Source organism: Dermacentor variabilis, chromosome 10 (assembly GCF_050947875.1).
Source record: "Dermacentor variabilis isolate Ectoservices chromosome 10, ASM5094787v1, whole genome shotgun sequence".
NCBI lineage: Eukaryota > Metazoa > Arthropoda > Arachnida > Ixodida > Ixodidae > Dermacentor > Dermacentor variabilis.
The window spans coordinates 14,983,830-15,000,795 of NC_134577.1; the positions used below are offsets into that span (position 1 = coordinate 14,983,830).

At 41.9% G+C, this 16,966-nt stretch overlaps 3 protein-coding genes across 6 annotated transcripts in view; 2 read left to right on the plus strand and 1 right to left on the minus strand.

Moving 5' to 3' along the window:
- Positions 1-2,542, plus strand: part of LOC142559989 (transmembrane protein 8B-like) — a 46,890-nt gene extending 44,348 nt beyond the window's left edge. The window contains exons 13-14 of the mRNA XM_075671718.1: positions 321-398; positions 2,382-2,542. Coding sequence (XP_075527833.1) covers positions 321-398; positions 2,382-2,428 — 125 coding nt within the window. The 3' untranslated portion in view covers positions 2,429-2,542. The remainder of the gene's footprint in view (positions 1-320; positions 399-2,381) is intronic.
- A 467-nt stretch (positions 2,543-3,009) lies between these two features.
- LOC142559992 (mpv17-like protein 2) lies at positions 3,010-15,043 on the plus strand. Its single transcript, XM_075671724.1, has 5 exons — positions 3,010-3,378; positions 3,859-4,094; positions 5,177-5,305; positions 8,592-8,630; positions 14,579-15,043. Exons 1-4 carry the CDS (start codon positions 3,210-3,212, stop codon positions 8,619-8,621), a joined length of 564 nt encoding a protein of 187 aa, XP_075527839.1. The 5' UTR covers positions 3,010-3,209; the 3' UTR covers positions 8,622-8,630; positions 14,579-15,043.
- LOC142559990 (uncharacterized) overlaps positions 8,689-16,966 on the minus strand; it is a 37,280-nt gene continuing 29,002 nt past the window's right edge. For 3 of the 4 annotated variants that reach the window (XM_075671721.1, XM_075671720.1, XM_075671722.1), the window contains exons 4-7: positions 15,882-16,157; positions 12,418-12,690; positions 11,169-11,403; positions 8,689-9,685 (exon numbers count right to left, since the gene is read on the minus strand). In XM_075671721.1, the coding sequence (XP_075527836.1) occupies positions 11,185-11,403; positions 12,418-12,690; positions 15,882-16,157 (768 nt within the window). In that variant the 3' untranslated portion in view covers positions 8,689-9,685; positions 11,169-11,184. The remainder of the gene's footprint in view (positions 9,686-11,168; positions 11,404-12,417; positions 12,691-15,881; positions 16,158-16,966) is intronic. The other variant, XM_075671723.1, reaches the window with a different exon arrangement.

A 16,966-nucleotide genomic window follows, 5' to 3' on the forward strand; every position in this document is an offset into this window, starting at 1 on the left:
ACATTTTTTATGCCTATTCTTTAAGTCGGCCTGCCAGATAATTTCATTAATTTCGTCTGTCGCGTCAAGGTCAAATTAATGGAAGTTGGCTGTATTAAACTTTCCTGGCCTGAGGCCTGATCAAGCAATCGCACTATTAGTATGTTGTGGGTGCCTCTATTCTAAAGCTTGTATTTGAGCTGTGGGCTCTCTGCAGTCCTGACCCATTATCAGACGAAGAATGTGCATGCTATTACAAAATGGATTCACTGAGCTTGTCTCAGTACTTGGTTCCAAAAGACTTCCTGTAAAACGTACGCCTGCATTTATTCTTTTGCTAGGTGAACACTTCGGCTGGCCACCTTCCAAGTCAAGCAACCCTTCAGCAATGGCTAATATACATGCAGCCCATCGACTAGGTATACAAGCAATAAATATACAAGATACTGTCAAACCTCAATGTAACGAGCATGAACATAATAAATTTATTAAATTACGTTTCTTGACAATGCTAGCATATGATGAGTACTGTATGCTTGTAGCAAATATTGGCTATAACAAAGGCATTTTCGTGTTGGATGCGATTCGCTATAATGAGGTTTGACTGTGTCGCTGGAGTTCCAGTTCCTAATGTAGACAAAACAAGCACATTCAATGTGCTATATAGGCCGGTTTCTTCAGTTTTGATCTTTTTTCTTCTGAGAACTTTGTTCCACAAATATGAGATATACTGGTCTTTGTTAGCACTGGATGGAGACTTGTAGACAAAATTTGAAACTCAAGATAAGAAACTTAGTTCCCTCTGGCTTCTGCTGGCTCCAAATGGTCCAAACTGGGACTTTTACCAACACGAGACTTGTTTATTCTGGTTAAAACTGGTTAGTACCTTCATCTGGGATTAAGAGTTAGTCAAAGACACAAGCTCTCACTTCGCCTTTGGTCAAAAAGATGGGATTTCAATTATTTTCACACTGACTAAATATAATTATTTCATTAATTTATGCTTGCAGCATTTGTATTTGTGATATCTTTTTTCTTAAATAAACAAAGCTTTCAGTGCTTCTTTTAGTAACAGAAGTTCAAAGCTGTTTATTTTTCAGCGTTAATCAAATGTTTGCAATTTGGCCTCTGTGGGACATGAAAAATTGGTTCCAGACATCCCAGATGAAAATTGACCACTTAAACTGGTTTATTGTCCTGTTGCCAAGTTGTATAGCTGGTTTAAGGCTGACTTCTGATGGTTATAACTGGTTATAAATAATAATTGGCGAATAATACAGCTAAACCAGTCGGACATTTTCATTTGATATATTAAGTTTGAATCAAGTGAAATGTTTAGTGTGCATAGGTACCTTTGAAGCACAATCAAATGAAACAAAAGATGACATCAATTAGTGTGGAATCAATGGAAGTAATTCATTTTCTTGCAACCTTTTCTATTGGTGCTCTTATACCTTTAATTACCAACAATTCTTGCTCCATAAACTGGGTTTATAAATATAATTCCAGCTAGTATTCCTATTTTTGTATTTTCAGTCTTTGGTAGGAAATGTTGAATTAGCCATACTTGAACATAACTCCACTGTTATTTGATACATCAGTAATATTTGTCTTCGAATCGAGACAAAATACAAAAATGTTCATCTACTTTGATATAAGTGCACATTGAAGAACCTAAGGTGGTCAATATTTTTCTGGAGCCCTCCACTACAGCATCCCTCATTACCCACTGTACAATTTCAGGATGCTAAACCAATTTCAATGTTTTTCAATTCAGCTCAATATTTATTTCGTTACGAGATGTGAACATAATATGCATGGGGCCCACAGTAAAACCTACCTGTCACTAGCTTGACAGAGCCATGTACATCTAAAACACTGGATCAGGCAGGATATAAAGATTGAACAAACTAACATTCCTACAGAGTTTAACAAGCTTACATAACAGCGTAAAGTTCAACATTGCATAAGGAAAGTCATCATACAAGCAGAAAGTCATTAATTAAAAAAAGAGGCCAGTCTGAAGTATCTTGTTGACAAAGAAACAGAGAAATGGAAATATATTGCAAAAGCAACACAAAACGGTAGAAAAACATGTTCATACTTCAGTTTTACAAGTTTAAGAAGAGGCGATTACACATACATTTAGCTGGACTGAGCTTAATATTCTGGAAAAGAAAGTATTCACTCTTCTATATTTTCATAGTTAGAAGTACAAATAAAACTCTATTTAGAAGTCTGTCTTTACAATCGTCATTTTCTTTCACCCAATAACCAACATCAGTTTTGTTGTAATGCTGACAGTAGTGTGTCGATACATGGTTTCAACAATTTGATATGTGTTTACATGTAGGTCTAAAAATTTCATTGTACAGATTTTTTTCTTCTGTTTTCCTTTTCAGCAAATGAAACGTCGTGGTGGAGCAGAAATTCCAAACTATTTCCTTAACCTGTCTTTACCATCAGCCTGCCTGAAGTGCAAAACAAATTTCCAAGACGAGGGAGAATGTCTCTTCATCTGTGTCATTTTCATTTTGGCTGTATAAAGTTTTTGCACATTTCATTGTTGAAATTGTTGTATCTTAAGAGTCGCAGTTTGTGCATGCGAGTGGAAACAATTTTCATGGCACATAGCCTTATCTAGTAATTTGTTTCAATGCTGATGCTGACACTCATTAGCAATTCCTGTTTTATCCATCGTTAGCTACTGTAAATTTGTGAAGCAGAAGAGAGGTTGTTGGACAACTGAGGAAAACCCATTCATTGTGGACTTTTCTGTATGCATTCATTTATTTGATGAACTTTTCCGAAGGCCGTTCATAGTGGCCTCAAGAAAGAGAATAAACACTTTAATTCACACTTTGTCATGTGTTACATGTGCATCGTCCAAACTGAATGTTTCAATGATTAGATTACTTTTAACATATATGAAATTTTTGGTTAGCGTTTGCAACATCACTTGACATGTTTAAATTTTTGCGCCACTACTCACGCATGCGCACTTACGTATCAATATAGGTTTGCATTTCAATTCCGCTTCCGGAGTTATGGGTGATAAGCACGTTTCGCAAACACCGGTGTGGTTGGTTCAAGGTGGTGTTGCCCAAGACGATTGTTGTAATTTTAACAAGGCTTCAACATGCATCATCTACTTGTGTGCTTAGCGTTAATACCTTAACTCGTGTGTGGTTGCCGCTTTCCGTGCCTTTGCCAAACCCCTGCGAAAAGACATGACGGCGTTCTCGAAGCTCAAGGCGGCAGTAACCACACTATTTACCAAGCACCTGTTTGTTACTAACGTCGTTCTCGGCACAGGCTTCATGATGGTCGGTGACACGATGCAACAGAGCTACGAAATCTACGCTGGAAAAGAGAAAGACCTTGACACGAAGAGATCAAGTAAGTTGGTGCAAGCGGTGTTAGTGGATCGTCGGCTGCTAGCCAACTGGAGCGTCTGCGGTTTTGGATGTAGCAGAAGTCGTTTCCATTTAACGATGATCTAGCGCTTGTAGTGCTGATATATCATGAAAAAGAAAGAACAAAGGGTTTACTGATTGGATCAACTGCATGACAATGGTTGCGTTTTTGTAAGCGCACGATTTTTCTGTCTAGCATACCGCATACTACTGCAACTCCACCACTTCGTTCAGGTATTATTCGAGATTGTGGATGGCTGTGGTCTGATATTCGTATAAGTGAAGACGCAGAATACTTTACTGTGATCCTGATGCTTTAACATCGACGTGCTTGTGATGAGTTGAGCTGATGTAGAACAATACTTGAATGAGAGGAAAAAGTTCAGTAACGCTTTACTAGCACGTTAGTAATGTGCACTGGCAACCAACCAGGCATCAGCGAAACGTGTGGTTCTGTTTGCAGAGAATATGCTGATTGTCGGCGGCACATTCGGCGTTTGCGGTCACAAGTGGTACTCGTTTCTAGACCGCAAATTTCCTGGGAAGACGCTAGGGATGGTTGGACGCAAGCTGCTATGCGAATTCGCGATCTGCCCTCCGCTTGCATTCGTCCTTTTTGTCGGCGTGGGTCTTCTGAACAGCAAGCCCTTCCAGCACAGCGTCACTGAATTCAAGAAAAACATCGTCCTCTTTTGCATCGTGAGTAGCTTCCTTGGCAATCGTGATTGATCGACCGTGTTGGCAGCCAACAACCCAGCGCAGGGTTGGTTTCGATTGTAACTGCTTCCTTGTAAGCTGTTCACCTCTGCGACAGAATTTTAACTACGTGCTTTGTTATTCTTTTTTTCAAATTTCTAACTAACGCATGGAGGCCATTGTTAATAAGTTCTTTGGAAGAACCTGATGGCATAGTCATTTGAAAGGCCATTATCATTGCCTTTCTGTTAAGAAGGTTACATTGCAGACTGTGTCTTTCTTTACCAGTTTGACAGTGCAGATACAAAGTTTAGTTATCAGCATAAGTCCTACTTCACTCTATAAATAATATATATATATATATATGTCAGGTGGGCGGCTGAGATTACGAAGTTTGCAGGGACAACAAGGTCACAATTAGTACATGACCGGGGTAGTTGGAGAAGTTTGGGAGAGGCCTTTGCCCTGCAGTGGGCATAACCAGGCTGATGATGATGAAATTTGCCTATCAAAGAGGAAATTCAAACAAGACAGAGGGTCACAGGAAGATGTTCAACTTGACGTGATCAAAAGTGCCTTAACGTAGGATGTCTGAGGCTAAAGCCAGTGTTTCGACACAGGTGCTTGTCCCTGTCGGGGCTGCCCTGATGGCCCTGATGAAGAGCAGTCCTTTTTTCAAAACGTTGACACCAGCCTCATTTCTTCCATTACGAAAAAGTTAAATGAAAATGTGGTTAATGTGCCATATCGTAGCCTTACCGCATTTTGTAAGCTGGCTGTGAATGATGTTTTGCCTTGGTACTTGACATTATAGTTTATGTAGCGGGGGACAGGCTTCAATCAGGCTAATATGTGGCTGTTTTCCTTTATTCCTTAGTTGGCACAGCATGAACGTAAACACATTTCCTACAGTTGTTTGCATTTTAATCAAACATCTAAGACGTAGCATTTAGTGTAGTTCACTGGCAATTCAATCTGATGCTTGCGTCGTTCTTATGTCATTTTCACCTGCAGCATTCACACAAGTTGTGAGGAACACTTTGTTGAAGCAGTTCTGAATGAACTTTCATTGTGTGTCTTTGCAGGCTGATTGGGGCTGCTTCGTTCCAGCACAGGCTCTCAACTTTTTCTTCTTACCTCCACGCTACCGGTTCCTTTACGTTTGTGGCCTCACAGTGGTCTACGACATCTTCCTGTCATTCATCCTTCATAGGGTACAAACATAGCTGTTGAAAGTAGCAGGCTTCTGTTATCCCACACTTGCTGGACTAGTACTGCAGTGATCGTTTTGTAGTTTGTGTATAGATCTAGTTTCTGTTGTGCACTGTTGTCTACCACAAAGCGCAACATGTGAATCCATAGCCTCATTCTTAACAACTTAATGGTGCTAAAATGCTATCTGTTTTGTCCTTAGTTCTTCACTTATACCAGTTCCAAATAAGTGCTTAGAATGTAGAATGTTTATATCAGCAAATACAAAGAATAGATAGTGATAATAGCCCAGTCTGCATAAGTTGGTTTGTGTGCATGGCTGGGCAACATGTGAATCCATAGCCTCATTCTTAACAACTTAATGGTGCTAAAATGCTATTTGTTTTGTCCTTAATTCTTCACTAATACCAGTTCCAGATAAGTGCTTGGAATGAAGAATGTTTATATCAGCAAATACAAAAAATAGATAGGGATGATAGCCCAGTCTGCATAAGTTCTTGGTTGGTGTGCATGGCTGGGCAGCCTCGGTTTAGGTGTGCCTGACTTTACATAAACAAATCTAGGGGAAAATGAAAAAAAAAAAGAAAGCAAGAAACAGACAATACTCTTGAACAGAGAAAAGGTCAAAACATTGCCTAAATAAAAACATGGTTATGCAATTCTTCTCATAACAGAGAATGAAAATAAAAGAAGAAGCAAACAGTGCGCTCGAACAGAGGAAATCTTAAGCATTTTCTTGTAAGGGCTCACACATTGGGCCTGCAGCAGGCACGTACCCAGAATTTTTTTCGGGAGGCGGGGGTAACGTTTCTATGCAAATGAGGGGCAGGTCTACTTTTACTAGTACAAACGTTAATAATTCCCACCATTCGCTATAAAGGCACGTAAACCCACAAAAGAGAAATGAAATAAGGCGTATCTCACAAGTACACCTGTGATATACACCTCTCCTTTGCTTGGCAAACCAGGAACTACATGAAATTGACTCACGCAGGAAGGACACAGCCAAGAACAAGTAAACAAGCAAAAGTGTAAAATGAAGAGTCCTATTAGTGCTTTTCTAATGAGCTCTGGAGGAATTATAGTGAAAGATATATTTCAGGAACAATCAAAGTTGTTTAGGATCCCTCGTTTACTGTTATACCAAGTGAGGTGCCTAGGCCCATAGAGTTTCATGCAATAATTACTAGAGGGAACTCTGGTGCTAGTGTCTACGGGAGCTGCAATGATAGTAGTTGTACCAGCATGGGAATTATGGGAAGTGCATAGATTTGCCTATACTTTGTTCTTCCGGCTTCAAACGGCTTCGTGACTTTGTAAGCTCATTTTCAACAATTTACTGTGCAGTAAGTAATTAAATAAACATTATTAAAATTGTCCGACTGCAGGATTCGAACACAGTACCTCTAGCACTGAGGCCTCATATTGAAACTACTAAGCAACGGATGCATGCATCGACAAGCGATGCGATACGCCCTCATGAATTTATTGCAGTCGTGTCAGTGCCTTGAGACACTAGGCGCATTTTGATTTGGCCACCTCGACAAGATGAATCGTTGCAATTAGTAGCGATTGTTTGTGCTCGCAGTGTCTTCTGCACTTAGATGTATACATTGCTCTGAAATTTACGACAGTGAAGGCATATGAAGCGTAATAAACGAATCCACAAGCAAGAAGACCAGACAAATCCATGTACTTCCCATCATTCCCATGCCTCTCAATTTCAGGTAATTCCAGGTATTTCCCGATACCAGAATGAGGTGCATATATCTTCTGACAAAAACAAAAATTTAATTTGAGGCATAGTTGTCGTCATCATTTGTCAGAAAAGGAACTGAATGATGGTTTACTTAATTTTGCTTTCAGTTTATATCTGGAGTTTTTATTTTGTTGTAATATCTTCTATTTGCAGGGCTCCATGAAGTGGCGCAATTTCCTGGAAATTCACACATCTTTTCTTTTTTTTCACCAGAGTTAATTTGACAGTGGAACCTCACACTTCTAGCCTGTGTGTGTCTCCATATTCTGAAACATGGAATCTATGGCTACTGTTTTTAGCTTAACACATTCATTGGGGTAGCACTTTTCGGAGTTGCGACTCCTGTGCATGGTCACCCACCGGTAGGTCACCTCATATTTCTCTGGTATGTCGTGACCCACCGTTGAGTCGCCCAGGAGTTGTGCTCCTTTGAAGCTTCAAGGTACAGAGAGGTGGTGCCATGACACATCACACCACGAGCAACAAAGACATTTTCTCTCTGTTGGCTTCTAGCGAAGATGTTTGCACACTGCATTAAGGCTCCGCACAGGGATAATAACTGCCATTACCCACCTGTGACACACATTGCAGTGACTTGTTAGCGTTTGGTCTACGCAGAGGCCTAGCTAAGACTCGCTCACTAGTCATCCGAGAGTGTTCAGCACATACCTCATTTTTATCCCAGCAGAATGTAGCAGAGGAAAATGTTAATCGAAGGTCACAACTGAGTTATATTCTTTTGTGTTTCATGTGGCCAGGATTAATATTTAGCTTATATGGAACTCATATTCTATGAATTTGCGAGAAAAATAAGTTGATCCGAGGGGCTCAGCCCTTTTTCTTCTTATTTTTTAATCAGATTCATACCAAGTGAATATGAATATCAAGCCTCAGAAAACATGGGGGACATTAACTATTATGTTAACCACTACACCTCCTTACTACCACTTCATGGCTAGGCTTGTGGCTTCGTGTGCAGTAGTGGGATCTGGTGAACATACACAGTATACAAAAGGTAATTTTCATCTGTAGCTTCTCACTTGAGGCAGCTATGATAAAGAGACTTGGTTATACAACTTGTTCAGTTTAAGCATGGTAGACACATACTTATCCATCTCTTGCTTATTCATGTAGTTTTGTTCATTTGCTCTGCAAACAAATTGTTTTATTGTACATAAGTTGATGGTTTTGCCAAATCACCACTCTGTAGGCGCTGCATTGCGATATGTGTAGGTTTTTGCCAAACTGAGGACTTGAAACCTGGGTAGTAGCATGCATTTCTTTTACCTAGAGTTTTTTTACTGCTTGTTTTGGAGGAGGGCCTTGTCTACTGCGCCTTGAATTATTGTTCAAAATCATGAAAGGGACCATGTGGTTATACCATAGCATTGGTAAAAGGCACTTCAGAAAAAGTGCCTTAAATTTCCCACATTATTATGCCAGATACAAGGGATTGTGCATTTCTTTGTATCATGTCACTTTCTTTCAACTTCAGACTTTAATTTCTGGTCGTGTATTTTTATTTCTAGGATTCTCCTGAAGAGGAAGTCAAGAGTTGACGGCATAATGTGAGTAGTCACTTGCCTTTGATCTGCTGTTGCCTGTGTAGTCTATACATTTTGAGCCTTTGAATCATGACGAAAAACCCAGTATTGTGACAACACAACTTTATTTAAAAAAACACGCTATCATTTTGTTCCAGAATGTACAGTTCCAGTAGACATATTCCGCTTGTTTATGATGAAAAACATTGTATGTATTTATACATATATATCCGTTCTCACTAGCAGTAACAGTGCACGCAACTTTGTTTGGCCTGCAGACAGAGCAGGCTGAAGACTGTGAATGCGCTCTCGTAAAAGCATGCCACGAAGCTACAGTGCTTTAGGCTTCATATCTGTCACATCTACAATAATGCTAGTGGCGTTCTGCGCTGAACGTGGCATTCTGCATTTTTTAAATATTTCTTTCAAGCTAGCTTACATTGCATTTATGTGACCCTGAAATCCTTTATAACTTTTCATGTTTATGTCATGTTCTACTTTTTGAGTATCTGAGTTACGTAATTACTGCTGCTTCTTATGCGCACAGCAAGACCCCCCCCCCCCCTCGCTTTCACTTCACTCACGTGCTTTCTGTCTAGCAAACAAAAGCAGTGTGAAATGCTGTGTGCTGTGCTATGTGCATGTCTGGAAATTATTAGTCACTGTGCTGCATGAACTCGGCAGCAGTGTCTGGCAGTCCAGTTGGTGCAAACAGAGAGGAAAGCAAGCTATAAGAAGAGAAATGAAACAACACATTTTCATAGCCAGACTCTGATCTTCAGTCAGATGGAGGTGGCTTGTCTTGGCTTTGCTCAGCTTACATCGCTGCAGGAGAGACTCTGATCGTCGCCTTGCACTGAAGACACACACACAAAGAAAAAGCTGCTGGCTAGACAGTGTAGAGTCCTTGTCTTTTCAAGCACTGGGACCTTGATATGTTGCAAAATGTGTGCCCGGCGGTCCCTTGCGGCACTGTCCTGTTGGGTTATTTCTTGCCAGTGACACAAAGGAAGCCATGGCTGGAGGTTTGTGATGAAACGATGAGAGGTTCAGAAGCCACTTCCATTCAGGTTGCATTGCTGCAAAAAGACATATGCCTATCTTTAGTTTTCTATGCAGAGGCTTCCACTTCCTTGTGTTTAAGTAATGCCTGTGATGTTGCTAGCGTTTACTTACACTTGTAAAGGCATGTTGAAATGTGGATAATTTGGCATAATGGGATTACAAGTCCTTTATGGAAAACATGGGGAAGGCGGGAGATGGAAATTCAAGATGATGAGCAAAATGAAAACAAAGTAAAAGCGGAAGCGAACCTTGCACCAAGTGGACAAGTCCACTTGTCAAAATCTTGGCTCCTGCTTTTACCTTGTTCTTGTATTATACAAGTCCTTTAGTGCAACACGAACACGACAGAAAAAAAGAAGACAGAAAAGACGCATTATAAGTGGAAGTGCTTTGGTCTCTCTTGTGAGACTTGTATGTTTTTTCTTTTAAGGATATACACAAATTTTGATGACTTTCGCACAGAATTTTAGAGAAGGAGGAAAAAGGAAGTTTGAGTACACAGATTTATTTATATATGTTGAGTGTGGCCTTGAAGAAACTGTTAAGGGCTGCCAAACATCTTTTTATCTTGTCCTAAACTTCTGTTAACTGCAGTGAAGCTATGCAGCACACAGCTTGTTCCAGTTGAGGTCACTATGTGCTTTCTGCCCTGAGGTGCCTATCTTTTGACTTACCTGAACCTTCTATACTACACGAGCAACCCGGACAGTTCCTAGCTCTTTTTTTTTTTTGTCTTTGTGCACTCTAAAATAGATTTGGCATGACAGACCATAATCGGCTGCACCTTGTTAAAGGAAAGGATTGCTAGCAGTAGATAGGTGTTGTAGAGGACAAATTAGCATTCCTGATTCCATGCATGCACTGCTTTTGGACTTGCTTATTGAACATGTAGTCACAATGTACCTTGGTAATTGGTACCATATCCCCTCATTAGCTGCAAATGTTAACGGCTCAAAGTTTTGTTTAAGTGACATAACTTACAACCAGTGGCATAGAGAGGGGGGACAAGCCAGACTCTTCTGTTTACCAAGTCTTTCCTTTCCTTCATGGTGCCAGTCCATGTAATGCAAGATCGTCCTTACAAATTAGATTTCTGTTGAGCATTACTTGTTTACCCAAAAGCAACAGTAGGATATTTTATCCTCAGTGTAAGATAGAAGCCGCTGCATGTTCGAAACTAAATCAAATACCCAATGAACCTTGATGTAGCAAACACAGATATAGTGAAGTACTAATCTAAAATGTTTCTCGCTGAATTTTTTTCGATATGTAATGAATGTTGCTTATAATGAATGTCAGATATAGCAAAGGTATTTTCACATCGGATGAGGCTTCATTATAACAAGGTTTGACTATTGGTTCCTCTTTGCAGCCTAGGTCAGCAATGTCAGTTGATTGGATTGCATGTTGTGCCCAATACCAGCATGTTTCCCTGTCATAGGACACATGCACTAATACATAAACACATGCATACGCATGATGTCTACATAGACTCACACTGTTCTTGTGGTGCTCAGTAGTCGTCGTCGTACTTGACTGAACTCTGATGGGACTGGGCCGAATTGGAGGCAGCACCCTGGCGGTAGAGGTAGGAGGGGTTTGCGTCTGATGCTGGCGCCTTGTTGGGAGCTGGGATTATGTAGGTGCGTGTTGGGGGAAAGCCAAAACCGCTGCCACTGGATCCTCGGCTGGGCTGGGCTCCTCCAAACTGTGCGGGAGCTGCAGTGGGCTGCTGGCGGCCATGAGGAAAAAAGAACATGTTTTCAGTGATCTTCAGCAGCAGAGTGATTGATGTTCAAAAAAAGTGTAATTCACAGAGATGAATGCTCCTGTCGGCTGGGCTTTCTTACAAGTACATTATACTGCAATCTTGCTATGACAAAAAACGCGGATGTAACAAACTGCAGTATCTCAAAAAGGCAGAAGTAGGAAAACAGATAGAATTGAGGCTATATGGGGGGTAGCTGTGAACATTAAAAGGCTCTGAACTTGAGCGTGTTGGTATGGCTTCATTAAGGGGAAACAGTAAAAAAAGAAAGAAAAAAAAAGAAAAGAAAACAAGACAAGAAAGACAGACAGGGCAAGCACTGTCCTGTCAGTCTTTCTTGTCTCGTTTTTTTTTCACGCTGTTTCCTCATAATGACTGTGAACGTGTTTGCGGGTTCTTGTGTGGCTGCACGAAGGAGTGTCAAGCCATGAAACGAGTCATGTTGGTTGCAAATGGACAGGCAGGCAGGCATCAATGATGATGCTCGAGGTATAGTTTCCCATGTGGTAACTATAGACGACCTGAAGAGAGGGATATCCTGAAGAAGCAATTTTGCTGCTGTCACATTTGACACAGGCAAGATATTTTGGCAAACTCTTTCTTGAGTTTTCTTGGAAAGCAAGCTTGCAAAAATTATGTGGGAAAGATTGTCATTATGTCAAGCTTGAAGATTTTTTGAAGTGTAGTGACATAGACTGGATGGTAGAGCACAAAACAAAACAGAATGTGAAGTGAGACAGATCTTCTGTTCTACCCTCCTAGTTTTGTCGTTATTTAAAAAAAAAAAATCTTCAACACGAGCATCGACCAAATAGCCTGAATTGCCGTCTTGCTGCAAACCGTGAAGTAAATAGAAGTGGCAGTGTAGCTGCCTGCCTGCCTTTCTTTTCTTTTCTTTTTTTTTTGCTGGCACCATGGTCGTCTGTTTTTGAAACCATAGCTTGTCTATAGACTGTAATACATTGAAGTTGCCTGTACCTGGGAGCTGTACTGTGGAGGCGCCTGTGGCTGGAACTGCTGGGGTTGGAACTGGGCTGGGGGTCCACGAGGGGCGGCCTGTCCACGGAAGGGCTGCCTGGGTGGGGCCTGTGGCTGGGGCTGAGGCTCGTACTGGGCCGGCTGAACGAGTCCCTGAGGGCGGGGGTTCTGGCCTGTAGAGGGCACTGTGAAGGGGTCACCCAGCACGTATCCCTCAGGGTAGTAACGCTGGGCGTAGAGCACGGTGTTGTTGGGACCACGGGACTCCAGCTCCTGTTTGGTTGGCAGAGAGAGAGAACAAGGTTGAGGCACCAGTTAGTTGCCCACGACGATCAGTGCTCAATGCTGGTGCAGCACTGTCCTTTATGGAAAGGCAATGTGGCTAGTGCCCACTGTGAAAAACTGGGATGAAGCACAGTACTGTCATAACTCACTAGGTGTTTTTTTTTTTTTTTTTGCTTTGGTTTCATGCAAGAGACATGCCTGCGAATTTCCATTCCATTATGATTTGGAGGACTCACTGTGCAGGGAACTGCTGTATAGGAAAACTGTCAGCTAGCAAATGTTTCATCTCCGAAAATTCTTTACAGCAAAACCTTAATTAAAAAGCAGTGGCAGGGAAAAAGTCCACAGCAGCAAAACTGTGTTCACAATGGAATTGTGGGCATAGCGGAACCACTGTGACAAACCCTACAGTGCAGACCACCTTGTTGTTAGGGCTGCTGGTTTCCAGTTCCTGTTTTGTTTGAAAAGAAAGAAAAAGTGGTGTCAGAGAAGGCGTTGATTTAGTATTCTGTTCTCTCTGGTTGTGGTGTCTCTTGTATCTAATGTTGAGTAAATAAGGCAGCCTTGTAACTGACTCTTATTGCTAAATTGCTTGCCATGTGATGCTCTAATTTAGTGGTGCAATTGATTTAATATGCCAAGTTTAGATGCAGCACTGACCTGTTTTATACAGAATAAATAGGAACTAAGCATCATCTGCAGCGGTTCCAGATGAAAAGTGTAGATTTTATCAGCAACGGTAAGGTTGGCACCATTTGCGACTGAGCCAAAACACGGATACCAGCATCCATGTTTACGGTAACCTGGTATTTCTGTAAAAAGTAATACATTACGAACAAGGCAATACTTGGGGAGTGTTGTCTTATCTGTATACGTGTGCTATTTATGGAAATGCTGGGTGAGCGTTCTAACTTATGCATATACATATTACTCTTTGTAGAAACCAGCAAATGTGGGCGGCAGTAACAATATTGTTAGAGACATCTTGTAACACTTCGTCCAACAACAATGCACAACACGTTTTTGTGTTACATGGCTGCTCTCGTCAAAGCAACATAAAACAAAGAAAGCTACATGTTGTCAATTGCGTTGCCACCGACCCTTTACACCAGTAGATAAATAGAATATGGTTAGTTAATGCCACAATTGTTCTGTGTCCCCCCCCCCCCTCCCCCTTCCCTGGTTAAACCTGGCACCAAACGATGGTGCCACCAACCTGCCTGCTTGCGTTTGTGTGCCCAGTAACCCAGAACTCTGGACAGTAATTACATATATGAACAAGCTAAAGCTCTATTAATTGTGACAGAGTGCAGCGCCTAGATTATATAGCATAGAGAAGGCTACTTCACAATGCTAATTTTCGGATGTCTTCACTTAATTCACCTGTACTACCTACTGGCTGGAATCTGATAGCCATCTACAAACCAATAAGACACAGAACCTTGCATGTGTACAGTGCATGGTGTGCTTGTGCAGTAAATGCATTTTCTTTTTTTCTTGGTTATAAAAATTTTTTATAACAAGACATTCCACAGCTAAAGCTTTGCTATAACACAGCAAAAATCAAACTAAGCAGCATTCAACAAAATTTTCTACACAACTAGGATGTAGTGATGTGTCACTAATGTTTCTCTAGTGGAACACTAGGCAATAAGCACGGCTTGCTCATTCAAACCTTTACACTCGCAGAACAGACTATGAAACACATGGCACCACTCAGAGCTTGCAGCAACCTCGGCTGTTCAAATTCTCGTGTTATCTTTCTTGCTTCGTGTTGTAGGCTGTGACAAAATTGTTTGTGCTGATTTTTTGCAGCTGTTGTAAAGGGCTTGGAGTGTTGAGTTGACAGACACTTGTGCCTCTTCCTGTTTTGCAGGTCTTGCTCAACTCGGGCACTGTCCACGTGGCAATACAGCATCTATATCATGTACATAAAGCGATAGTACATACAGTTTTTAAGCTTATTGTTATTTCCTAGCAACTGTAGTTGTCATGCCTTTTATATTTTTCATCAGCGTGTGTTTAGTAAGCGCAAATTGATGTAACGAATGGTCCAAATCCAAAGTGGAGTGCATAAGAAGTTGGTGTTGGAAACGGTTCAAGTCAAGCGAGGACCTAATGGACAAATAGGTGCGCGATTGAGTGTTAGCGTTCGGTTGACGGCCAGTTTTCATCGACGACGAACGCTTCTAAGCAGCACGAGCTAATTGCTGTGCCGTTAAAATGCTGTTCGTTGATTGTGCTAGGATGACATCTGACGTTCGCTCTTTGTGCTGCAAAATATTTGCCGTAAAAAAGAATCTAATAAAAAAAATCAATAAAAGGTGTGCTAAATGAACAATGCTACTGGTTGTTTTTGACCGTCAAATACAGAAACTTCTGATAGGGTCTGCGAAGACCATCACAACCAGTTACTGACGGTGGTTCTAAACTCTTGCGACACCTGTCGAAATGTACCATCGTGGACAAACGGAACTCGAACAAAAAACTACGAAGTATAACACTTACTATAGCCATCGTTGCGCAAGTAAAACAGGCACAAGAAGGACAAGAGGGGACATCACGGAGACCGCACATGACGAGCGCTCCGGTCGTGCCTTGTGTCTGTTTTATTTGCGCTACGATGGCTTCTCCGATTATCAACCAAATAGTCCAATAGCAAGTTATAGAAAAACTCCTTTCGACAAGTAATAACTCTTGTGCGTGATCTTACGCCTTTAGTCAACCATCTGTTAAATACGGCACATGCTTCACACTGAGCCGACGAGCCGAAATAATTCTGATATTACACCTGTGCACGAAATCAGAAACGAAATAACGCGTTATAATTAGCCCTAAGTTGTTCTTGTTTCAATTGTCCACGATAGTACGCTGTGCAGTTAGCTGCTTCATTACTGCACCTTGTGACTTCGCAATTGATCGAATATTCGTACCGTCCTGGACATGCTTAGCGGCTCTGCTGGCAACACAACGTAGTGGCTGGCTCCGGTTTAGCTTTGACCAGTTGGGGTTTAACGTTCACCCAAAGGACAGCACACGAGCGTTTCTGCATTCTGATCGCCCCGGAATGCGGCGGGCAGTTGAACCCGCGACCCCCCGCTCAGCAGCAGAATGCATTTACACTATTTCCGCCAAGCTACCACGACAAGAAGGCCCGCTCGGGCTGCCGGAGTACTCGCCTTGTGCAGGTAGTCGTTGACGAAGAAGAACTTCTCGGCGGTGGTGCAGATATCCTGGCTGGCGGGCACGCAGTTCAGGTGCACCTGGTGGAACACGGTTCCTTCGGGGCACATCCACGAGTGCTTGGCACCGGCGACGCAGTAGTGGAACACCTGGCAGTTCACCGAGTTGTCCGCGTAGTAGCCGTCCGTCTTGCTCGAGCAGGTGAACGTCGACTTCTCCAGCAGAAGCGTCAGCGGGTTGGGCTTCTCCTCCTCCTCCTCCTCGCTCTGGGACTGCGTAATTTGAGAGGAGAGAGATGCTGTCATATTCGAAGAGGAACGGTGCAAAAGGGAGGCTTTTCCGCCATGTGGGTGTTAGTGCCGTGAAGCACGCTTTTCAGGCGACATTGATAAACGATAAGCCAGTCATCTTATAGACCGAATTGCGTTCTGCCGCACCTCGAGGATTAACGGACGTAATATAACTTGGAGTAGTAATATAACAAATCTGTGTACTTTCCATTAGACATTTCCTAAAGTAACTGTCCTTGCCACAAGGTGTGTCAAATATTTTGGATTAATGACGTACAAGCGTTGTTTCGTTTCAAGATAAGTAAAGACCACTCCGAATAACGTGACATTGTTTTTGATGTATTTCTTTGTTCCTACGTGGTGCTACAGTAACAAAATTACGCATTTATTAAACGTGGCACTTTTATCTGATACTGTCACCCTAGTCTTCCGCCATTTGCTAGCGGGATCGGCAACGTTCAAGTCGATTTTAGGGTATCGGAGAGCTGTCTGATCAGAGTGAGTGGTTTTATTTCACAGAATCTTTTTCGATTTTTCATAATATTTTTCGATTTGTCAATAATGATTTGCTCAGTTGAAGCACCGTCGAGAGCGTGGGCTTCATGCTAAGTACGAGGAAAGGGGGGGAGGGGGTGTCGCTTCGTACCTGTTGTTAAGTGCGCTACCACATTTGCAATGTAAGCGTGAGCGATGACGAGAAGAAGGGGCAGTGTTGCTTGTGGTGTGCTGAAAATTTCTAGTAAACTGGTTCTAGCAGGGAATTAGTGGATGTGGCGCATCGTACCTGCACT